Genomic DNA, 25031 nt, shown 5'->3' on the forward strand with positions numbered 1-25031 from the left:
TGCAGTGGGAACCTTGGGTCAGCCATTTGCAAAAAATATGTCTGTCTTTCACCAAGTCTTAGTGAAATAATCCCATTGTTGGTATCTTCCAATCAAAGCAAAGGATTTGAGACTATGCGCCAGTAGAAGGATCCGATTGGCTATGGAACTGTGAGAAGGGGCAGGGCTTTAGAAAGAGAAAACAGTAAGGTCTAATGGTTTGTCTGTGTGTTCAGCTGCAGAGGAAGCGTCACATAGGAAATGACATCGTAGCCATAGTCTTCCAGGATGAGAACACGCCCTTTGTGCCCGACATGATTGCCTCCAATTTTCTGCATGCGTACATTGTGGTACAATTGGAGAACAAGTGTACGGAGAACACGCTTTACAAGGTAAACATGGAATGAAAAGGGAAAGAGAGAATATGAGAGCAAGCAGAACAGTCAAGGGGCAGCATTTTCTTTCAAGTGGAAGCTCTAGGACAAAGGGTCATAATATGAAACTGAAAGGTGGGGGGGGGGGGGGGGGAAGAGGATCAACTAGTGGCAAATGCATGGAATAAGTCAAGATTCCAGAGGGATTTTGCTGAGTGGGAAGTGAGGCTAAAGCTGTGAATGGAGCAGGAAGATTTGATCTACTATCAGTTTGTATATTTGTGATGAACAAGTGCTGGACTTCTGGCTCTTACCCAAATCATGAAAATATTCCCCCCACCCCGATATTCAGTTGGCGGCAGCACTGAGCATTTTGCTGCCTGCCACTGGCATTATTGCCAGACATTTAGTACCAGGCCCTGTTCGGGCTTCGGCATTCAGCATCTGGGTATTTTTTTGCCAGCTAACATGTAGCCGGTTAAGTTAATAGTCAACCCTTGACAGCATAAGCCAAATTGCTTAAAGATAGCAGCCCAATTTAAACAGGATTTTTTACACAATGGGGAGCTGAACCTGGCTCCATCCCTGGAATGCCCTCAGGTTAGCTAACCGCTGAAAATGACCGTTACCCGCAAACAAGTGATTTAACTGGTTGGCAGCTGTTTCTGGCCAATTAAATCATTTTGAATATTGGCTGAATTATTACTGACTACCCTAATTTTAGCCAGTTTGGTCACGTGGCCTTTCCTGAGCTGCATAGTACAGGCTATTCCTGATGCTCACAGTATATTCTGTATTTGTGTCCCTTGGTTACTCTCTCGTTTTAGGTGTCGGTTACAGCCCGAGACGATGTGCCTTTTTTTGGTCCTTCTCTCCCTGACCCGGCGATCTTCAGAAAGGTAAGAGGGATAGAGAGCCCCACTGCTGCAGAGCACAGGTCAGAAAACGCCTCCCAGCCCGCCATGGAAGACTCTGCTGCATGTCAGATTATATTTCAGAAAAATGAGTGAAAATCAAGGTCAACAACAAGATGATATCTTGGGCTACATGAATTGTACTAAATAAGTGTTACAAGATGGTAATATAGATTATTGTAAAATAGAAAAAAAATCAAAAGAAATAACTATAGTACAACCAGAAAGCAAAGACATGATCCAATGGAAAAATTTCATACAAAAAGAAAACATCCTTCTTGCTAAGGAGGATCTTTGAAATCCATATCGTGTTCTTGATCCTTAGGGGATATGATTCAGACTTTTAAAATAATAAAAGGAATCGACAAGATAGAGCAGGACAAAAAGTTATTTACGATGTCAAATGTAACTAGGACAAGAGGTCATGGACTGAAACTGAGGGGGGACAAGCCCAGGACAAATGCCAGGAAGTTCTGCTTCACACAGCGGGTGGTGGACACCTGGAACGCTCTCCCGGTGGAGATTGCTGCGGAACCATTCTAGGATTTAAGGGCAAGTTAGATGCACATCTCCTCGGAAGGCAAATAGAGGGATACCGGTGACTAAGTTTTCGCACCTGGCTGGGCCTCCGCGTGAGCGGATCACCGGACATGATGGACCCAGGGTCTGATCCGGTGATGGCAGTTCTTATGTTCTTATGTCCCGTGCAATTGGAAGAACTGGAATCGCCTTAAGTTTAATTTTTGGTGGGCAAATTTATGTTTCATTTATAGATTTGAAAAAATGAACGCGGATATACTGGGTCATACTAAGATATTTAACGTAATCTGGGGCCCTTTGATATCTTTTATGGATGCGTTGTAATTGGTTTTCCTTTGATCCTGTTGGTATATTACCCACACACCCAGGGGGAGGGGGGTGGGAGGGGGATATTTCTGTCATGGTTTCATTCTCTTGTGAGGTATTGGTTGGGTGGGGGGGGTTGTTGTGGGGATTTTGATTGATTATAAATGCATATATGATTGATGTGGTTTGTGTAGATACTGTACTGCATTTTTGTTAACTTTGGAAAATCAATAAAGATTTAAACAAAAAAAAAGAAAGTAAAAAGGCCTTTAATTGATCAGGTTTAAAAATAAATGTAGAGTCTCAGACACAACCGGCAAAAAAAAATTGCCATTGGGAAAAAAAATGTCCTATCGAAGCACCAGCGGTCCTGAGACACAACCACCCCTCCCTCCCTCAATCCTCGAAGAACTACAAATGGCGGCAGTCCTGAACCGCGAATCTCACCTCCCAACCCAAAATACCAGCATGGCAACGGTCCTAAGCTGCAAAGCCCTCCTCCCTCAATCCCCTTAGTGGCAGAAGCAGGTGGCAGTCCTGAGCCATGAACTCCCTCCCTCTCTTTCTTACCCAAAGCACAGCAGTCAGCAGGAGGCAGCCTCAAAACAAGCCTTTCCTCTGACACATCAGAAATGAAATGAAGCTCACAGAAGACGACAAGGTGGTACTTTCTGGCCCTTAGCACAAAAGTCTCTGAAGAAAAAGCAAACTGCAAAGGGTCATTAAGGCTTAACCATTTGCAAATGTTTTCATTCTGACATTTTGTGAAAGTTTATGTGAATTAAGAATTTCTTCCTCTTCTTTTTTTTTTTTTTTTTTTTTTTTTGGGGGGGGGGGGTGTCTGCAGGGCCATGAATTCCAGGAGTTCCTTCTGACAAAGTTGATTAATGCAGAGTATGCTTGCTACAAGGCAGAGAAGTTTGCTAAGTTGGAGGTAAGAAGAAGCCACATTCGAATAGTTTGAAAGGACATTCACAGAGGCAAAGATTTGCCAATTCATTATAAGGCTGATGTTATCATTGCGGTGCCATCATGGGGGTGCACAGGGCCCCTTGGACTCAAAGGGAAGGAATTCTGAGTCCTGGAAAAGGTCATTAGTTGATTCTTTTTTTTTTCTCTTCTCCCTGTTTCTTCCCATTACTTCTCTAACCCCCTCTGTTCTTTCTCACCCCTGTACTTGTCTCTCTTGCTCCCTTTTTCTCTACCTGTGCTTCTTCTTTTCTTTCCAACCTCTGTCTGTCTCTTCCCTTGTTTCAAAAGCAAACAATGTGGACCCAGACCCTGGACTTCCAAGAGTTAAAATGGAATAATTTAGTAATACCACTTTCAAACACAATATCACAATGTAGTACAAGTCAAACACAATTCAGGCAAATAAAGTCACTGTGTTGTATGTTGCTGTATTCTAGTGATCTGACCCTACACGGGCCGTGTTTCGGCAGTGTTTTGCCTTCCTCAGGGGTCCCTTGAACACAGCTAAAATAACAGCCAGCATGGTAGGAGTACAAGAGGACTTTTTTGCAGGTGTTTCTGTGATGCTGCTGTTATTTTAGCTGTGTTCAAAGGACCCCTGAGGAATGCAAAACACTGCTGAAACACGGCCCGTGTAGGGTCAGATCACTAGAATACAGCAACATACAACACAGTGACTTTATTTGCCTGAATTGTGTTTGACTTGTACTACATTGTGATATTGTGTTTGAAAGTGGTATTACTAAATTATTCCATTTTAACTCTTGGAAGTCCAGGGTCTGGGTCCACATTGTTTGCTTTAGAACATTTCATATTTTTTTGTGGTCCCTTGGTCCACCACTCCACAGTGTGGTTTATTTGTTAGAGTGCTCTTCCCCTGTTCGTCCTTGTATTGCTCCATTCTCATTTCACCCCTTCTCCCCACTTGTCTTCTCCTTCAGGAGCGCACCCGTTCGGCTCTGCTGGAGACACTTTATGAGGAATTGCACGTTAATAGCCAGTCCATGATGGGACTGGGCAATGAGGATGATAAGATGGAGAATGGAGGAGGAGGAGGCGGTGGTTTCTTTGAGTCCTTTAAGGTGAGTAAGACAAGATTAAAACGGCAGACAGGAAGAGATTTTTAGATAGTTAGTTTCTTGTATACCTCCTGCCAGCCTGCAAACTGACCTATGAGAGAAGCAGGCTTAGAGATCATGAAAATTCAGATCTTTCTTCAGAGCGCCTTCCATCCCAACTACTTTAGCCATTCCACAAATTAATCTCCTCACTAAAATGTCCCAGCCTGAGGTCTTTCCCCTATTGCAGTAGCATAGCCAAAATTACATTCTGGGTGGGCCCAGGAGTAGATTTGGTGGTCCCATGCATTTCCTCCCTGGGCTGCCTCAATGTCAAACCACCTCCAGTTGATGAAGCCTCCATTTGAACCAATGTCTACCGCTCAACTTAAATACCTTACCTGGGGGGTAAATATTTTATGAAAATGTAGACTAATGATCAAGATATAAAAAGAGAATCCATTGACAATGGGTAATGCCAAACTGAATCAAATCCATCAAGGTAAACCAATAAATATCACTGATGTTAAATAGAGAGAAATGTCATAAAATGGTGAACTATCGATATTTATCTTAGGTCCAGTAAAAGGCATTTTTCTCTCCAATAATAGTGTTTACGTGCAAGTGCTAAATACTTAAACAATCGATGCTGCTTTCAGCTCCTAATTTCTACTCACCATAAAATTACCTGTGTCCTCAACCCTATATGTCCTGACTTTCTGTCCAAATTAGATAGTAAGTTCTTCTGTGCAAGAACTGTCTATTGCACAGCGCTGTAGAAATGAGAAATAGTTGTAGTAGTAGTAATTCTATATTTATGTATCTGAAAAGGGTGGTCATACAATCCTTATAGTTCAGGATTCTTGGAAACATATTGGTTTCCTTTTTCAATAGAAATTTTGATAGAGCATCCCTTTAAGTAGCTGAAATTTTCCATTTGGAAAAGAAAGATCAAGGGATAGCTAAAGACGGTAGCTTCCAGCATATCACTTCCCTTCAGCATTAAGAATGTACACAGTCTAAATGAGAGGTGGGTAACCTTTATAGTCCTGGAGGAAAAGGCCATAGTCTGTTATTGAGAAAGCCATGGGGGAAGCCACTGCTTGTCCTGGATCGGTCGCATGGAATGTTGCTACTCTGGGGATTCCGCATGGAATGTTGCTACTCTAGGATTCCGGAATCTTTCTATCTTTGAGATTCTGCATGGAATCTTGATACTCTTGGGGGTTCCAGAATCTTGCTACTCTGAGATTCTGGAATGTTGCTGCTATTTGGGTTTTTGCCAGGTACATGTGAGCTGGATGGACCACTGTGAAAGTGGTCTACTGGGCTAGATGAACCATTGGTCTGACCCAGTAAGGCTGCATGTCAGTACTGCCCCTAGCAGGCCACCACATTACATAATGTCGGAACTGCACAGAGCTCCATAGACCTTCTTTGATAAATACACTGTACCATTTTCCATTTGCTTATATAAAGCGTTACTAAAACAGGGTGGATTTGATTTAAATCACTAGTCAGAAAGATTGCTTTCTATCATGCCCATGATGACATGAATAGATTAATGGAATTCATTTACCAAAAAATTTAAACATTGCATAAATACAGTAAAACATTGGTTTGCAAGTGTTTTGCAAGATAAGCAAAGTATTTGATTAAATTTTAACTTGATATACAAGCAAGGTCTTATACTGTATATACGAGTACATACAGTATACACGTGTCACATCATCACAACTGAGCTGATGGTTCTTCTCTCTCTGACACTGCGGGAGTTGAGTGACTGTTCTAAACGCGCAAAGTCTTGCGATATGAGTACATACAGGAGTGTGTGGCGCAGTGGTTGGATCTACAGCCTCAGCACCCTGGGGTTGTGGGTTCAAACTCCGCGCTACTCCTTGTGACCCTGGGCAAGTCACTTAATCCTCCATAGCCCCAGGTACATTAGCTAGATTGTGAGCCCACTGGGACAGAGAGGGAAAATGCTTGAGTACCTGATTGTAAAACCGCTTAGATAACCTTGATAGGCGGTATATAAAAATCCTAATAAACTTGAAACTATACACGCGTCACATCATCACAACTGAGCCAATGGTTCTTCTCTCTCTGACGCTGCAGGAGTGTAGTGACTGCTCTAAACGAGCGAGGTCTTGCAATACAAGTACGTATAATATTTTGCATTGAAGTTTTTGGGTTGTGAACGAATCGTCGAGTTTCCATGATTTCCTATGGGGAAATTCGCTTTGATATACGAGTGCTTTGGATTACAAGCATGCTTCTGGAACGAATTATACTCACAAACCAAGGTTTTACTGTATACAGCCTCATGGTCCATAATTAAAAACTAATCCTCATCTCATGATGAATAACTTTTGGACTGTAATGTATCTTAAATAGAAAACTATCAACTATCTTAGATTTTTCTTCAGAAAGCGTTTTATTTAAAAAAATCCAATTTTAAAAATTGGATTAACCCCCCCCCCCCATTTATTTTAATCATTGTTTTTTAATCCACCCTGTACTAAAATAATTTGGTTGGGATGGGAAGCCTTCCCCTGGTTCCTTCTCATTTCTGGCAATTTCGGTTGGACTTTGGATCTAAAGTTCTGGTTTTTCTTCTCTGCTCCTTACAGCGTGTAATTCGCAGTCGAAGTCAATCTATGGATGCCATGGGCCTAAGCAGCAAGAAACAGAACACTGTATCCACAAGCCACAGTGGCAGCTTTGGCCACGGCAATGCTGAGATGCCAAAGATCCCTGGCCTAGCGAGTGCTCCTCTCCTGTCTCCAAAAATCCCTGGCATTGTGAGTGTTCTTCTCTTATCTCTGCAAGATGCAATCTTGGAAGTTGCAAAGATACATTAACGGGGAGGGGATGATACTCTTAACCATTAAAAGAGTTATTTTACTCACATCCTTTATAAAGAATGAGTGATCTGTGAAGCTGAGCCAGAAATCCAAGTAATGGCACCCTAACAGTGGAAGGAGATCCTAATGACTAGGACTTTGTTTTTGTCTCTAGGCCTCCTATCTAACAAAGAAGGTAGAGTGCTGGGACTCACAGCAGTGGAGAGGATTGATTCACACTAGTAGAGACATTTTATTGGTTTAGAAGTTGCTCCTTTCCAGCTTGGGATTCCCAATGTCTTCACATAATTATACAGGGAAAGGAAGGGATTTGGATTTAGCTGACACTTTTCTGTAATTCGAGGCAAGTTCCATTCTTTTTGGAGTGCATTCACTTGACCCAGCTGCGTTTCACTGATGCCTGCATCGGGGGTAAACATTAATATCCACAGTAAATGACAGCATGGTCCATCCAGTCTGCCTAGTAGTCCCATATTATATCTTCATGTCTTTTCTTTATGTCTTTTCTTTAAAATTTCTGGGCAATCGACCATAGAAGTCTTCCCAGTACTGTCTTTAGGTTCCCAGTGCCGGAGATGCCATCGAAGCCCACTCCAGCCTATCCTAGCCGTCCTGTCTCACTGGAGCTTCTATCAAAGCTCATCCTAAACCAAACCACCATATATGGGATGGGACACAGATCCTGCAGGATTGCCCAGTACCAGCCTTAGTTTGTTTTATACCATTCATCTACTAATTAGGAGGTCCCATGCTTTTTTGAATTCCGTCACCGTTTTCATCTCCACCACCTCCCTCGGGAGGACATTCTAGGCATCAACCACCCTCTCTGTCAAAGAGAAGTTCCTAACATTACTCCTAAGTCTGTCACCTTGCAGCCTCAATTCATGCCCCTTCCTTTCTCTGGAAAAGATTTGTTTCTATATTAATACCTTTCTAATGCTCACAGGTGATGGTGAGAGATCTATCAAGTTTTTAATAAACACTTCTCAGAGTCAGTTATGGACTGTGTATCACCCCTTCAAAGATGTCTGTAAGATGAGCTGCCGTAAGTCAGTGCTGGAGAGAGTGGGATATAACTCTATGAGTTGTCCCCTCTTGTCTTTGAAGGGATGATACACATTCCACAATTGACTGTGAGAAGTGCATTTCTTCTTTTTTTCTATGATCATTGGAAATTTGGATATTAATGTTTATGGTTTATTTTTGAGTAGTTTACATTCAGCTACTCAAGTATTTCTCCCTGTCTGTCCTGGCAGGCTCACAATCTGACTGGGGCAATGGAGTTTTAGTGGCTTGCCCAGGGTCAGTCCTAACCACTAGGCCACTCCTCCACAGTGATGCCAGTATCATCTGCAATGTGGCTGTGTCAGGCTCCTTGTACATTAAGCAGATATGCTTCAACAAAGAGATCATTACCCTACAACCGTTTCCTGTAATTGATATCCAACTCTAGGTTCTGTCCCTGGCTCAGAGAACATAGCCTAGGCATTTCTAGGTGAAAGAATGGGGTAGAGTGGTGGGAGCAGGATCAACATGGCATTTGTACCAGTTCCGATCACCACAGGCACACAAACTTACACCTTGATAGGGCTGCACCGCTCCAGGATCACAGTTAAGGCCTTGATGGAAAGGTTGTATTAGCTTCGGTTCACTTAGGATTCATTTGAAAACATATGGTTTGACCAGGAGTGCTATATTTAAATGTCACCACTTGAGGGCGATGCCTATCTGCACTGATTTGTAGATAGGATAATGAAGAGTGCAGAGATTTTGCTTCTAAGGACTGTATTATATATTAAATTTGTGTACAATGAGCTATGATGTGATTTTGAAGTGGTCCAAGCTGTCCTCTGGCTTCCCTGACAAGGACTTTCTCCCATTAAGGATAAAAAAAACTCACTCCTGTTACTCTCTGGTGTCTCTGCAGAGCACAGGGCAAAAACTGTGACCCTCCATGATACTGTTAATTAGTCATTTTCTTCAGTAAACGAAACCTATATTTTGCATGACTCTTTCTTTTTTCTCTTTTCTCTCTCTCCCTCCCTTTCTCCTTGTGTTGTTCTGTTTGATTCTCTTTCTTACTCTTGCGTCCTGGCTTGCCCTGCTTCTCACCTTTCTGCTTGCCAGTCTTTGCTTGTCCCTGGGAAATCGCCTAGGTATGGACGTCGTGGCAGTGCCATAGGCATAGGAACCATAGAAGAGGTGGATTTCTCTCTTTCTGCCCCTCCTTTACTCTTGTGACTTTCTGCTTTGTATGACACTGTGTTACTGGCCTGGAATAAACCAAACACTGAGAGGGACATAATAAGTGGATTACAGGGAAAAACCCCCAAACATGATCATAAGATAAAAACAATCTAAAACACAATAAAACAAAACAATATATAGGTAACATGTCCATTAATCACTTCATTCCTTCAGTCGCTGCTTCTATAAAAAGAGATGTTTTTAATAAGTTTTTAAAATTCTGAAACTTATTATTCATTCTCAATTTTCCAGCCAGATTATTCCAAAGCTTCACCCTTGCCACCGAAATAGCCAGAGCTCTAGTACTAGCATCATGTTTCCCGATCTTAAGGATCAATGGGGCTGATGTGAAAGACACTGTGGTATCCCTGGGTGAATTGCTTGAAAAATCAACACCAGCAGTTCTCCAATGCAGACACACTGGTTAATGTTCGTCACAGGCTCAAGCTCATCATTATTTGTTAAGCGAATCAGGTCCTGAGGTCTCTTTCCTAAGTGCACGTGAGTGTGTTCTAAGTTTTTTCTTTTTCTCTGGACACAAGCATGGGATATGCAGGCACACTTGTTGGTGACGTCCACTGACCGAGCCTGTGTGCTGGTGCTCTCCCCTAGCTAGGTAAGCTTTGAGCTTACTGGGCATGTGCAGGAGTCCTTGCACCTAAAGCCCCTCCCCTCAATTTGTCAGTTTTTTCTTAGACCACTCCTGACAGGTCGCAGCTCTCCCCTTTCTTCCTCAGAAAAAAATAATAATATTATTAACAGACATGATGTTTTAACTATTAACTTATTCCCTTAGTTAAAAAAAAGAAAGAGGAAACAAACTGCAAATTTCTTTGTAAAAAACAAACAAACAAAAACCCCTGAAGACAAAGGAAGAAGTCGCTTCAGGAAGAACACTGGCAATTAGGAAGTTGGGCCCTAGGATCGCAAAGCAGTTTTTCCCTTCTCTCTAGAGCTGCGATGGACAGCTGCTCTCATCCAGCACTTCAACAAAGCCAGTTCAGCCGCAAGCTCCGCTGCTTGCTCCCTCCCCCCAGGGCCCTGTCTCAGTACCACAAGGGGAGTGAAGCCAACCACCGCCGATGCCGTTGGAGGTCAAAAAAACAGCACGATCGGCAAGACACAAAAAGTAAAAGCTCCCGATGCTGGAATGCAGTTTACCTCCCTCACCTCCAGCAGCGTCTTTGTTGACACAGAGCTCTAACCGTCTCTCAGGATGAGGTAACAGTGAAAAGTTCCCATGGGCTCCGTCTCGGCCTCGCAGTCCTCTCCTGTTTTAATTCCTCAACCCCCAGCAGCTACAGCTCAAAATCTTAGCAGGGGGCCTCCCCTAAACCTCTTCTACAGGAACCAGTTCCTTCTACCTGCTGTTCAGCCACAACATCCTGCAGGCTGTGACAATTTTTTTTCACACTTCTTTGATTCATGCAAGATAGTGCTCATTAACTTTAGTCTTCTCCTCAGGCCCCTCCACTTCTGGAGGCCAAACAATGTGCAGCCGGTATTTAGCAGATGGCCCCAGAGGAACCTTTGCTTTCAGGTCCATAGCACCATCTCCTGAGGTAACCTGGGGTCCCTGTACACCTATTTGCTCATCTCCAGCTCAGGGTCCTCTCTCTCCTCCAGTCTGGACGTACTGGACGTACTCCCATTTTCAGATCCTGACCTACCTCCTCAACTGTTTCAAGCTATTCAACCTATTCCTACAAAAGAATACTCTTACCCAACATTTTTACAGAAGGTTTCTTCCCTGCTTAGCCTCAGTCAGGCAGCAATGCCAACAGGTAGCAAAGATTTTCAAGCTATTTTTCAATCCTGTAAAACCCCATTAAAGGAACTTGTGGCTCTTCCAGCACATCAAGTTCATCAAGACATTTAGTTAGCAAATTAGCAAAAACCTCTTTCAGTATCTACAGCTTCTAAGTGCTTAGAGCTGAAGTATAAGGTTCAAAAAGTCCCTGGTCATGACCTTCATCAACTTCCTCACCAATCAACGGTATTGGAGTCAGCTATCAAGAAGGCTAGGTTGTCAAAAGGCCCGTTGTCTGTGCCCCCCAGAAAAGGATCTTCACCTCCTTGACTACATGGGCCGCAAAGTCTATCAGGGGTCTATGCTTTTGTTCAAAAATCATTGCTCACCAGCTGCAAATTCTCCATTTTCAGCATTCTATTCTGCAGCAATTATTTATTTATTTATTTCGATTTCTATCCCGTTCTCCCAGAAGCTCAGAACGGGTTACAAGTAGACATTCATAATCGTTTGAAAACAGACTAGAAACATAGAAATAGACGGCAGATAAGGGCCACGGCCCACCAAGTCTGCCCACCCCAATAACCCTCCCCTACCTTTCTCTGTGAAGAGATCCCACGTGGCGATCCCATTTTGACTTAAAATCAGGCACGCTCCTGGCCTCGACCACCTGCAGTGGACGATTATTCCAGTGATCAACCACCCTCTCGGTGAAGAAGTATTTCCTGATGTCACCGTGTAGTTTCCCGCCCCTGATTTTCCACGGATGCCCTCTTGTTGCCGTGGGGCCTTTGAAAAAGAAGATATCCTCCTCCACCTCTATACGGCCCGTGAGATATTTGAACGTCTCGATCATGTCCCCCCTCTCTCTGCGTTCCTCGAGTGAGTAAAGCTGCAATTTTTTCAGCCTTTCCTCATACGGGAGATCCTTGAGCCCCAAGACCATCCGGGTGGCCATACGCTGGACCGACTCAAGTCTCAGCACATCTTTGCGGTAATGCGGCCTCCAAAATTGTACACAGTACTCCAGATGGGGTCTCACCATGGATCTGTACAATGGCATAATGACTTCGGGCTTCCGGCTGACAAAACCTCTACGTATACAACCTATGATTTGTCTAGCCTTAGATGAAGCTTTCTCCACTTGCTTGGCAGTCTTCATGTCCTCACTGATGATCACCCCTAAGTCACGTTCTACTACAGTCCTTTGTAGGATTTTACCATTAAAGATGTACGTCTTGCATGGATTTTGGCTGCCCAGGTGCATGACTTTACATTTTCCGGTATTGAAACTGAGTTGCCAGGTCCTGGACCAGTGCTCCAGTAGGAGTAGGTCGTGCACCATGCTGTCAGGCATTGAGTTTCCGGCTGGCCCTGTGCTTTGGTCTGACGTGTTCCTGCCTACTACATTGCATAGTTTGGCTTCATTGGCGAATAGCGCTATTTTACCTTGAAGTCCCTCAGCCAAGTCCCTTATTAAGATGTTGAATAGGATCGGGCCCAAGACCGAGCCCTGCGGCACTCCACTGATCACCTCCGTCTTTTCGGAGGGGGTGCCGTTCACCATCACCCTCTGAAGCCTACCTCCAAGCCAGTCCCTAACCCATGCTGTCAATGTGTCTCCTAATCCTATAGAGCTCATCTTGTTCAACAACCTGCGGTGTGGCACGCTATCGAATGCTTTGCTGAAATCCAAGTATACGATGTCTAGGGACTCCCCAACATCCAGCTTCCCTGTTACCCAATCAAAGAAGCTACCGGTAGTCACGGCAACAAATAGGTTATAGTAGATAATAACAGAGCTTATTCTAGAGACCAGACTGGTCATAGCGAAGAGTACTAGGAGAAGTATATTGAGGAGGCAGTTTTTAATGGTCCGATTGGCGGAAGAGGAAGGTCTTTACTGCTCTGTGGAAGGTCATTAGTGAGTCTAGTGACCTGATCTGTGTGGGTAGTCAGTTCCATAGCTCAGGTAGGAAATGCCTGTAGGATCTTTTGTACGCCATACTCATTCGTAGGGATCTCCCTATAGGAATGCTGAGTCTTTGTTCTGCTTTGAAGCCGGGGGGGGGGGGGCAGTTAGGGGTGTATAGGCGTAGTTTGGATGCTATGTAGGCTGGGGAGTTTTGGTAGAATCTCTGTGTGTCATGACCAGGGCTTTGAGGCCAGTTCTCCTACTTAGAATCTCAATCTTGCTCTATCACAACTTCTGTTACCTCCTTTTGTTTTGGAGTTTTTGTACACCGCCTAGAAGGCTTGATTGGGCTGTATAAGACATTTTAAATAAACTTGAAACTTTTGAACCTTAAAATCAACATCACTCCAATTTCTCACTGGAAAACATTATTCCTAGTTACTGTCACATCAGCAAGATTCAAGCATTGGTTCATTATCTACCATATATCAGATTTTTTTCCTACAAAAGTATTTATTTTAAAAATTTCTTCTCCGCTTAAAAACTAAGTGGATAACAATAAAAACGTACACAATTTTGATACATACAAACATAGCAAAAACAGTATCATCAGACCTTTTCCATACAAAAATGTGCTAGCAAAACTAAAATAGCGTTCGCAATAACAAGCTAATGAAAAGCCTTGACAAATAACAAGGTTTTTAGTTGTTTTTTAAAAGACATCTTGTCCCTACATAATCTTAGGTATCCTGGCAGTGCATTCCACAAACGTGGACCTCTGCGTACTCTTATAATGTGTCTCTCCAAGAATTTCTATTGATGATCGCATTGCAGTTTGAGATTTCAGAGACCTGGGAGGAGTCTAATGTTTCAACACTTGAGTAAGATACCAGGGAGCCGCCCCGTAGATCACCTGGTGCACGATTGCCAAAACTTTATACTCAATCCTCATTTCAATCGGCAACCAGTGCAATCGTTTCAGCACTGGACTGATATGCTCATTCCAAGCCATTCCTGTAATCATTCTTTTTTTTTTTTTATATTCTTTATTCATTTTAAAACTTACAACAAGTGTACAAAAGAACAACATGAAAGACATTCATACAACACTTGAAATTCTTTCAATAATATCATAAATATATAAATTAATTAATTTCCCGCCCCCTATCCACCATTTTGTTACCATTAAACATTCCATATATTTATTATAAACTCATTATTAAATCAAATTTTTCCCCATCCTCCCCCCTCCCACCTATATGAAAGAAATACCATCAGAGGAAAACGATGACTATTCATTATAATATTTAACCAATGGCCCCCAGATCTTTATAAAATTATTATAACTACCTTTCTGTAAAGCAATTACTCTTTCCAAACTTCTTTGGAAAATGTTTCCTGTAATCATTCTTGCTGCAGCACTTTGATTTTAACCTTCGCAATGCCCAATAACATAGAGTTACAAAAGTCCAATTTTGTCACAACCATACTTTGTACTACAGTCCGAAAATCAGCAATAGACATCATAGATCTTACTCGATCGTAATTGAGAAAAAGCTCTTGTAATAGCATGCATAATGTGCACCTGCATTAACATCCTACACTTTCAGCTCTCCCGTACCTAAGAGTTAACTCATCATTGCCTATTAATGTCATTTCGTACTCATCCCAAGTTTCTCCCCAAAGTGCTTACTCCATTCCATCTTAACCAAGAGATCATCCTACCCATTTTAGTTCCAAAGCCTCACTCACAATCAGCTGAAGCCAATCTTCATATTTTGGATTGCAGCTAAGGCGCGTCAGTCTGAACAGGTGGCTAGAGCCACAGTCTCTATCCTGGGGAATGCCACTTGGATTGCAAAAGAGTGAACAGTTTCCTTCTCGATAGCAGATTGCATCTCTTTTTGTTATACACAAGCGAATCTTCTTCCTCCAGAAAGCATAGGAGCCCGTACCTTACGAGCAACTGCAACAAAAGTTTCCAACAGCAGAAGAAAACAATTTTGGTTGCAAATACCAAACCAATCTCTGATCCTGCCCCCCCCCCCCCCCCCCCCAAGATCTCTAGTTGCTGCTGATGCATTGGGCACTAGGGCCGTGGCTCCACACTGGGCCACCTCATTCATCTGTCTCTGGATTTGGCCTACCTGATTTTTGACTACCAATATACAGAATACTTTATAGCAATCTTCTATAATTTCTGCTGTTAGAGATTAGCAAGAAGCCAAGAATATTTTGTTACATATACACAGGAGTCTGTACATTAGGTGGTCAATCCATGCTCGCAAACCACTTGCAGAAGAAGGGTGTCAGTCGCATCTTTCAGTTCCTCTTCCTTCACCAGTGGATTATAACTCCCTCTCAGTTTTTCCTTCTGTAAGCGAACCAAAGTGTTTTGATCTGCTGTGTTCAGTTTTTATTATTTTCTGGTCTTTTTACTCTGTTGTCATTCATTTTTTTTTTTTTATAATATCCTTTTAGTCTATCAGTCCTGCTTTCTTCTTCTTCACATCTATTTATTTTCCTTTTCAGTCTTCACTTTTCCTTTTGTGTTAATTTGTCCAGTCCTTTAATTCTTCTTGTTCATTCTTTACTCCAACCATCCATCTTTCAGTCTCCTAAAAGTTCAGTCTAATAACTTCACTTTAATGTCTTTCCAGTCTATCCTTCTTTCTACTTTCTTCTTTACATTCTTTTATTTTCTTTTTCACTTGTCCATTTTTATTTCCTGTTCTTTGTTGCATATTCTTCTTTTTCCAACAAACAAAAGTCCCATAGTTCTTTATATTTAATTTTTTGTTCAATATCCACCAATCCAGTCTTAGTATTTATCCCTTCATTTCAACACCCATTGTGCTAAAATGACATAGGTTCTGATTTAGTTTTTCCGGATCAACAAAATACAAAGATTTATCCCCAGAAGATACCCTCATTTTTGCTGGGTAATATAACCCATACTTATATCCTTTTTCCTTTAATTGAGATCTCAGATCAAGGAGTTTCTTCCTAATATTTGCTGTATTTTTAGCAAAGTCTGGTAAAAACCATATTTTGGATCCTTTATAGTTTAAGTTTTTATCTTTTTTGGCAGCATTTAGAATTTCTATTGCTTGCTGGTATCTTAACATCTTGAATATTAATGGTCTTGGTCTCCCTTGATTTTCCAGACTCTTTATTGGAATCCTTTGCGCCCGTTCTATTTCCAAAGGCTGTTTGAAATCCAACTGCAATAATCTAGGAATTAAATTTTCTAAAAACTGTATTGCATTTTTCCCTTCCAAATTTTCCTGTATTCCAAAAAGTTTTATATTCTTTCTTCTTCCACGGTTTTCGTAATCTTCCAGCTGACTTTTCAATTGAATTATTTCCAAACTGTCATTTTTGCATCTTTTTCCTTCACATTCTAAGCTCTCCATTTTAACTTCTAACTCTGTTGTTCTTTTATTAGCTACTTCCATTTGTCTGTGTATATTCAGGATTTCTTCCTTCAGTTCTGCCATATTACTCACAGTCTCTGTCAGCATTTGTTTGATTTGCCTCAGTTCCCCCATAACTTCAGCTTTGCTTAACTCCTCTGATACATCAGCAGGAAGCGGAACCTTATTCGAGGTAATTTGATCCTGCTTCTGCCTTTTCACAGCCCCTCCGGTTTCACTCTTACTCTGTCGGGTGCTCGCCATGCTCCCGCTGTCCTCTCCGATGTTTTCAGCCGAAAACAGTTTAAAAGGAAATCTTTATTTATTCAACGGTTGCCCAGGTAAGAGGAGCGCTGCAATCACACGACCATTTTGTGTGCACACTCAATAGTTGTTCTTTTTCATGAGTAACAGAATAGAAATGTATGTTATTTTCGGGAAAGTTCCTTGTGCCCCTCCTCTTTTCTCCAATTGCTTTGGTACAAACTAAAAAGGGAGCTATAGTCAACTGGTGGTTTATGAGCATGGATTGATCACCTAATGTACAGACTCCTGTGTAAGGTTACTAAATTTTGGGTCGTAAAATCCCAGACACATGGCCATGCCCTGAACTGCCTCCAGTCCCACCCTGTTCTATCTTCAGCTCTGCCCATTTCCCTCCCAGCCCCGCCCCCACAAACCTTCTCTCTTCTCCAACAAGCTCTGGCTGTGTCTGGAGGGCCTAGAGCATGTGTGGATGTGTGTGACGTCATATGACCAGGTTTTGGAAAGTCCATCTGGGCCCTGGACAGTCCTCTAAAAAGAGGATATGTCTGGGTTTCCCCTGACGTCTGGTAACCCTACTCTTGTTTATATTAACAGAACTAGATTATCCAGGAAAGAATGTAATCTTTCAATATGTATAAACCACTGGTCTCAAACTTGCGGCCCAGGGGCCACATGCGGCCCGCCAGGTACTATTTTGAGGCCCTTTGCATGTTTATCATAATCACAAAAGTAAAATAAAACCGTTTCTTGATCATATGTCTCTTTAGCTATAAATGACAATATTATTATTAAGACTTAGCCAAAATGAAAGATTTATAAACTATAGAGTTTTATCTCATGCAAAATTGTCATTTTTCTGAGGCCCTCCAAGTGTGGCCCTGCAAAGGATTTGAGTTTGAGACCACTGGTCTATACTGTACTCAGTTATACTGGGAACAATCAGTATTGCCTGTAAAGACCTGTGTTAAAACCACTGATGGAGGGCAGCACAGTCCTCATCCTGGGCTCGTTGAATGCACCAAAAGGAATTACCTTTGTTAGTTTGGGATCAATGGAAAAAAGGCGCATTTGAGGTCATGCTGAATGTCTGCCTGTACTGCAGTTTGTGTTTTTTTTATGTGTTTGTGTGTGTTACGTGTCCCCCTTATACTCTGGAACGGGTAGAAGAAGCTCACCCAAAAGTTTCATACGAAATACATGTGGTTTGTGTGTGTTCCCCCTCCCCCACCTCTTACCCCTTATAGCTTTGGAATGGATGGGCCTAGCTCTACCAAATTTTATATGGAGGTAAGTCCTTGGGGGGGAGGTTGCAATTTTCTATTTTTTTTGTGATCTGGAGGGCAGGGGGGGCACAAGAAAGGACAAAGTTTCTTTCCAAAAGAAATATATGTAGAGGGTAAACTGATGCTATCTAGAACGTCATCCGTTCTATTCATATGAAATAGCAAAATATTGATGGTTATCGCTGGATGAAAGGGCTGGAGGAGCCTCCAAATTCTTGTGCATCATCTCTGAATTATCCTTAACCTGGTTGAGAAAAAGATCAGCTCATTGCCTCAGAAATACCCAAAGATGAAGCTTAGGAGATACTTGTCAGCACTTGAACACTAGTTCTGTTGAAGAAAAGCTTGTCTTCTCAACCTGAAAATCCAGGTCAAGTGCCATAAATCAATAGCATACAACAAAAGCGTAATCAAGCTAAAAATAACGTTCCATTTTAAAATATTTTCATATACAATCCAGCTAGCGCAGTGGTGGTCAGAGTTGACAGAGTGATCTAGCCACTGTTACTGGCATTTCTGTGCATATATTTGCCGTGAGCATGCGCAGAAGTGCTGGAGCAACCTGCCTGCTTCTCTACTTCTCAGACAGCAAGTGTGAGGCTCCAGTGGTGAATCTTTGGCTGGCAGGGCTTGAGCATCCCCGCCACCAAAGATATGAGGTCAGAACCTGTCACTCTCATTAACTCTGTAACTGAAGACAAGTCAAATTTGGGTTTGTTTTTTAATGCTCAAATAAATAAATAATACAAGTTGGCTTTTATCTGTGCAGGATATTGACACATTTTGAAAATTATCAAAGAAAATGTATGGACATATATTTATGCCTGCTTTTGGCAAGCCCCCTCATAGTTTCTAAAGCGAGACCTCAGAAAGTAATAGCCTGGTATAGATGGGCACTGGGAAACCACACACACTGTGGAAGCAGAGGGAAATAGTCTGATCAAACATTAGAGATTAGATTATTTTAGTGCCCTTTCTCACATGTCTTCCAGCATTTTCAGACCGAGTAAGATAACAGACGTGAAGTTCTATTTTGCACACTGCTTCTCAGTGTGCAATTGGACATGCCAATGGGCATCTTCACAGAGCCCTTTGTAAAATATATGTAAGGAGCTGTGGGAGTATACTTGTAGGTTAGAGTACATCCAATAGGAACAGCTATTTCAGTATAAGAAACACCTCCAAGAAAAGACCAGCATCACTCAGGGTTTTAATGTTTGTGATCCACCAAGGGAAGGATACGTTTCCTGGATTGGTCGGCTAAGATATCTGGGTTTAGCCAATTAAGGAGTAGAACACAGTAACATTTCTGTACAGTTTAACACTAGAGGGATAAGAACAATTACTTCCTTAATCACTGATACAGATCCCAAGTTCAAGCAAGCAATTAGCTGACCCTTTTGCCTGCCTCAGCATTCATTAAAGTATTGTAAAATCTGAAATGCAGGCATACTTTTCTGGCCTGCCCAAAACATGCCTCCTTCCAAACTGTGTGTGTTGCAGCTTGTAAAAAGCTGCTTTTTTAAAAATCTCTGGTTAGATGGATAGGACATGCTTGTGCATGAATATAAAAGTGATTTTATAAACAAAAGGGGAACAGGGGTAATAATCATCCACTGTTAAAAAAGGGGGAAAAAAAGCCACACAAGCCTCTAAAATGACCACCTTAGACTGCTGGTTGCCATAATAGTTGTTTGCAAAACAGTGTCTAGATCCAGAGCAGGGGGATCTTTGCAGCAGGTTCAAAAAAATGCCCCAGTAAAGCTTCAGATATGTAGGCTGAGCTAAATAGGCACAAATGTGGATTCTGATTGGGCAGAATATTTTCTGACATACTTTTATGACTCGATGAATGAAATGTTTTCTAGTCACTAATTGTACCTGGAAAGAGCCCAACAAGGAAGAAATCGGGTCCGTTCAGCTCACGAAGGAGCAGCGCTATAGGCATTGAGAACATCCAGGAGGTGCAAGAGAAGAGGTGAGTGCCTCCTAGAGATATGTAGGATCAGAAAAGACCAATTACAAACTTTCTGGGTTCCAAGATAGTTCTCGGAACATGCATGGTGCATGATTTCATTCATGTGTGCAGTAGCTTTTCTGTAATAAAGCTGCTTTAAATTTTAAGGCACAGAAATTGATATATATTGTGTTATCGATATATACAGCACTGTACAGGAGAAGGAAGGTAAACATTGGGGCTTTCACTGAATTTTCTCTAGGAAAAAGGTGCCAGTACTCAAATGCTTTGCAAAATACATCCAAAAAATCCAGTGCCAAACATGGTCATTTCTGAACATGAAAAATGTAACTTTTTGGTTTGAAAATCACCTTATTTTAGGCATTTTTGTGCTCAGCGTGTCTTGTTTCAAAGGCCACTTTCAAAGGAAAACCACACCTAAACAAGCCATTTGGATGTCTGGGGCAAGCAGTCTTACTAGACTGGCCACACAGACATCCCAGCGGGGCAGCCTAGGGGGCACCAGTGAATTTCACATAAGTGGTCCCAGGTACACATTATATCATAACCCCTTTCCCATTAAAAAGCCCCTTGTAATGTCTAAGAATATAAGAAATGCCCGCACCGGATCAGACCTTGGGTCCATCTAGTCCGATGGTCCGCACCCGCGGAGGCTCAGCTAGGTGTTCCCCTACAAGGACCTTGGTCACTCGTATCCCTCAATGTGTCTTGCAAGAAGATGTATGTCCAACTTGCCCTTAAATCCTAGAATGGTAGTTTCTGCCACAACCTCTTCCGGGAGTGGTTCCAGGCGTTCATCACTTGCTGTGTGAAACAGTATTTTCTGACATTCGTCCTGGTCCTGTCTCCCTTCAGTTTCAGTCCATGACCTCTTGTCCGAGTCACATTTGACAACGTGAATAACGTTGTTTCTTGCTCTATTTTGTCGATTCCTTTTAGTATTTTAAAAGTCTCTATCAGATCCCCGCGCATTCTTCTCTTCTCAAACAATCCCAGTTTTCCGAGGCGTTCATTATAGCTCAAGTTCTCCATATTTTTAACTAGCTTCATCGCTCTCCTCTGCACCCTCTCCAGTATTGCTATATCCTTCTTTAAGTAGGGAGACCAGTGTTGGACACAGTATTCCAAGTGTGGTCTGACCATTGCTCTATAGAGCGGCATTATGACATCCTCTGATCTACTCGTGATTCCCTTCTTTATCTTGCCCAACATCCTGTTTGCCTTCTTAGCCGCCGCTGCGCATTGTGCTGACGGTTTCAGGGTTCTGTCTATTAGTATCCCCAGGTCCTTTTCTTGCTCACACTTTTCCAATTTTACACCTAACATTTATATTCGTGCTCCTTGTTTTTTCTGCCCAGGTGCATCACTTTGCATTTCTCTATATTAAACTTCATCTGCCAGTTTTCTGCCCATCTTTCTAGTTGGTTCAAATCTCTCTGGAGCTCTTCGCTGTCCTTTTGTGACCTGATTGCCCGACTTAGCTTGGTGTCATCTGCAAACTTGATGATTTTACTGGTCGTTTCTTCTTCCAGGTCATTTATAAAAATATTAAATAAGATGGGCCCAAGAACCAAGCCCTGTGGCACGCCGCTAGTTACTTTTTCCCAGTCCAATAACTTCCCGTTTATGCACACCCTCTGCATTCTGTTCTCCAGCCATTTGCTTATCCATCTCAGTATATCCCCTTCTATTCCGTGGCTTTGTAATTTTCTAAGAAGTCTTTCGTGTGGAACTTGGTCGAACGCTTTCTGGAAGTCCAAGTATATTATATCCACCAGTTCTCCGCTATCGATATGTTTGTTCACCATCTCAAAGAACTGAAGTAGATTCGTCAAACAGGACTTCCCCTTCCTGAAGCCATGTTGACTGGCTCTCATCAAGTCTAACCTCCATTCTTCCCTATTGGCAGTTTATCAGTGGAGATAGAAGACTTTGATCTTTGTCCATGAGCAGTACTGCACAGACATGTTATTTTAAGCCCTGTAAACATATACCAGTCTGCGTCAAACACTCTTCCTGGACTTGAAGATCTTTCATTTGCATTTCAAACATTGCTACTTTTTTTTGTGGAGGGGCTTTTTCTTTTTAAATATGTGATAAAATTATGGGGTGGGAAGGAAGTTTCTTAGGAAAGCAGTCATTGTTGAAACCCAGGAACCCAAGTCTTGCCATCCAGTTACCTTTCATATTTTTGTCATAGAGAAAGTCCAACTGGTCCTCAGAAGACCTCCAACTGTGTCCATGTGTCTCAGGAGTCTAAGTCTGAGGACTCGTCAAACCAGAGCTCGCCAGAAATGCCCACTACAAAGAACAGGTTTGTCTCTGGACCTCCCTATGCCTCAGTCACTGATTTTCTGTGACCCTTGGGAAGTCATTTTTTCTCCTTGTGCTTCATTATATACTCTAAAAGTACCTGTGTATTTGGCACTTTTTTGTGCAGGAGGTCTAGAACATAAGAACATAAACTGTGCCTCTGTTGGGTCAGACCAGAGGTCCATCACGCCCAGCAGTCTGCTCACACGGCAGCCCATCAGGTCCAGGACCTGTATAGTAATTCTCTATCTATACCCTTCTATCCCCTTTTCCTTCAGGAAATATTCAATCCCTTCTTGAACCCCAAAACCGTACTCTGTGCTATCACACCCTCTGGAAGCGCATTCCAAGTGTCCACCACCCTTTGGGTGAAGAAGAACTTCCTAGCATTGGTTCTGAATCTATCACCTCTTAATTTTTCAAACTGTGTGAATGTGCTTTGAAAATGTCAAGTAGAAGCTAATTTTCTCCTCACAACACTGTACGTACATGCCCTCTGAGAGGCCACACCTATATTTAGACGGCCAGTTCAGATGGTGCAGTCTAGGTGCCTTAATCCATTTTCACACAGCTAGATTGCTTTGCAAACTGTGCTAACATACAATGATTTTCCTGAGCTGTCTGCATATAGCTTTGTGTTTGGTGTGGGAAAGACCAAGCCAGTCTCTATCATGGTCAGCCTATCTTGATTTGATTGTCTGACTTTGTCCCTTCTTTCTTTAGAACGGAATTCATGCCATCTACACCTAAACCTGAGAGTCAGCAGAACCGCTCACGATCCTCCTCCAGTGCCAGCAGCTTTGCCAGTGTGGTAGAAGAGAGTGAAATCTTAGATGATGAAGATACAGGAATGGTAAACTAATACAAAGACAAGCTGTTAGAGCTGAGGACCTGACTGACAGATCCAGAAGTTGATTTTGCTTGGGTTGTCTTTCATCACATAGATTGTCCACAGATTCACCTAGAGGTCAGGTTTCAGAGTGATCTAGCCAGATAAGTAAGGACTTAGCCAACTTAATCAAAGCCCATGAAATTTAGCCACCTAAGTATCACTGGATGGCTAAATATAATCAGCCAAATTTTGAGTGAGATGGAGGAGATAGGTGACTAATGCTGATTTTCAGAGCTAGTCATCAATTTGGCTAAACGCAGGTGGTAGATTTTTCTGCCATCATGTTTCTCTGTTACTATGGTCATCCTCCCTGACTCTACATATAAAATAATGGCCCTTTAGCAGCCCAGTCCCTTCCCCCCCCCCCATTCTCCTTTTTTGGACCAGAGAGAGGGGATCCCTCAAAGATGGAAGGAAGATGAGAAGGCGTTCAGCTGCAATGAGGAGCATTTGTTAATATTTCAAGAGTAGGAGGGAGGGATGGAAGGAAGGGATCCGGCTGTGGCAGGGAGGTTTGTCTGGCCCTAGTGGCATAGCAGGATTGGAAAAAAATGAAATGGGCAACTGACATCATGTATATCTATTTCATCTGAAATTGAAACTGACCATTAGATTCTGACCCAGTGCCTACTCCTTCCTCAAAGCCCCCCCCCCCCCCCCACCCCGGGCCTACCATACAACTTCTGGCAGTCTAGTGGCTAGTTGGAACAGGAGTAATCCCCAGTTGCTCCTATCCAAGCCATTTCTGCTGTCAAAATGGCTGCTGTGACCTCCATGTTTCAGAAACGGGGATAGATGGTGTGGAATAGGCTAACATGAGATGGTGAAGAAAGCAATAGCAGTAATGGAATTGAAGAAAGCCTGAGCTGAGTACAGAAGATCATTAGTAGTAAAGAAGAGGAGGATAGATGATGCTGGGTTTGCAAGGAAAAATAGGGCATATAGCTGGATCTTGAGACGTCTGTTTTTTCTGAGGCAGAGCTGATTGGTAATTGAAGACAACTTCATTTAATGAAAGCTGGCTGGGGAAGCCTGAATTTGCCAGAAGACCATACTGCGGAGCATTGAGGCTTCAACCGAGGACAAAGAGAGGAAACAAACAGGGAGAGAAACAGGCTGGTGCTTTGAATCTTGCCTTGGTGGCCTTCTCTGTTCATGTCAGAGCTTGCCTTGGTTCGCCTTTAATGGTTTGGGTGAAATTGCTGTTGCTGTGACCTGACTAGCTGCTTTTTGCCTCTCTTTTCAGGAAAGTCTTTCCTCCGAAACATCACATAAGCGGGATTCCTTCATCTATAGCACATGGCTAGAAGATAGCCTGAGTACTGCCAGCGGGGGAAGTTCTCCTCCAGGTAGGTGGGTAGAACGTCCCAGGAGCCACTTTCTTACTCAGTTTAGGGTGGAGAGAAGTAGTCAGTATAACCATCATCTTCTGACCCACCTGTTACTAGCTCTGTTTCCTGGACTTTTGGGGTCATTGTTCACAGAACAGTAGTGCCGACTAATGCTAGACCTGAAGTGATATTTAGTGATGAATTTATGCGAGAAGCATGCTTTCCTTTTGGTATATTGTCACAAACTGGACCTAGATGCAGCAGAACGAGCGTTAATTCTGTAACCGCATCTGGGTATCCAGATTTCATTATTGAATAGTAGCATAAGTTGGCATCTATGCGCCTACATTTTGGCTTCTCCACTTAAGCCATTTCAATAGTAGACATAAAAGGCACATGCCTAAATGCCACACTTCATACCTAACGTACAGTATTCTGCAAGTTATAAATGTAAAGTTTAAACACATCCATGGCCTGCCCATGATCTGATCCCCTCACAGTTATGCACTAAAGCAGTTGTTGTAGAATATCACAGAGTGTGTGGTTAGCACATCAGCATGCAACTGTAACAGTCACTTATGTAAGTGATTGTATTCTACAATTGATGTGCGCAATTGGCATGTAACTTA

At 42.5% G+C, this 25031-nt stretch overlaps 1 protein-coding gene across 3 annotated transcripts in view; it reads left to right on the top strand.

Moving 5' to 3' along the window:
- RAP1GAP (RAP1 GTPase activating protein) overlaps nucleotides 1–25031 on the top strand; it is a 196077-nt gene that overhangs the window by 163716 nt on the left and 7330 nt on the right. For all 3 annotated transcript variants that reach the window (XM_033922754.1, XM_033922753.1, XM_033922755.1), the window contains exons 13-21: nucleotides 216–371; nucleotides 1181–1252; nucleotides 2961–3047; nucleotides 4027–4167; nucleotides 6777–6947; nucleotides 19757–19866; nucleotides 22067–22180; nucleotides 22903–23032; nucleotides 24318–24420. In XM_033922754.1, coding sequence (XP_033778645.1) covers nucleotides 216–371; nucleotides 1181–1252; nucleotides 2961–3047; nucleotides 4027–4167; nucleotides 6777–6947; nucleotides 19757–19866; nucleotides 22067–22180; nucleotides 22903–23032; nucleotides 24318–24420 — 1084 coding nt within the window. The remainder of the gene's footprint in view (nucleotides 1–215; nucleotides 372–1180; nucleotides 1253–2960; nucleotides 3048–4026; nucleotides 4168–6776; nucleotides 6948–19756; nucleotides 19867–22066; nucleotides 22181–22902; nucleotides 23033–24317; nucleotides 24421–25031) is intronic.

This window comes from Geotrypetes seraphini, chromosome 15 (genome assembly GCF_902459505.1).
Source record: "Geotrypetes seraphini chromosome 15, aGeoSer1.1, whole genome shotgun sequence".
Classification (NCBI taxonomy): Eukaryota; Metazoa; Chordata; class Amphibia; order Gymnophiona; family Dermophiidae; genus Geotrypetes; species Geotrypetes seraphini.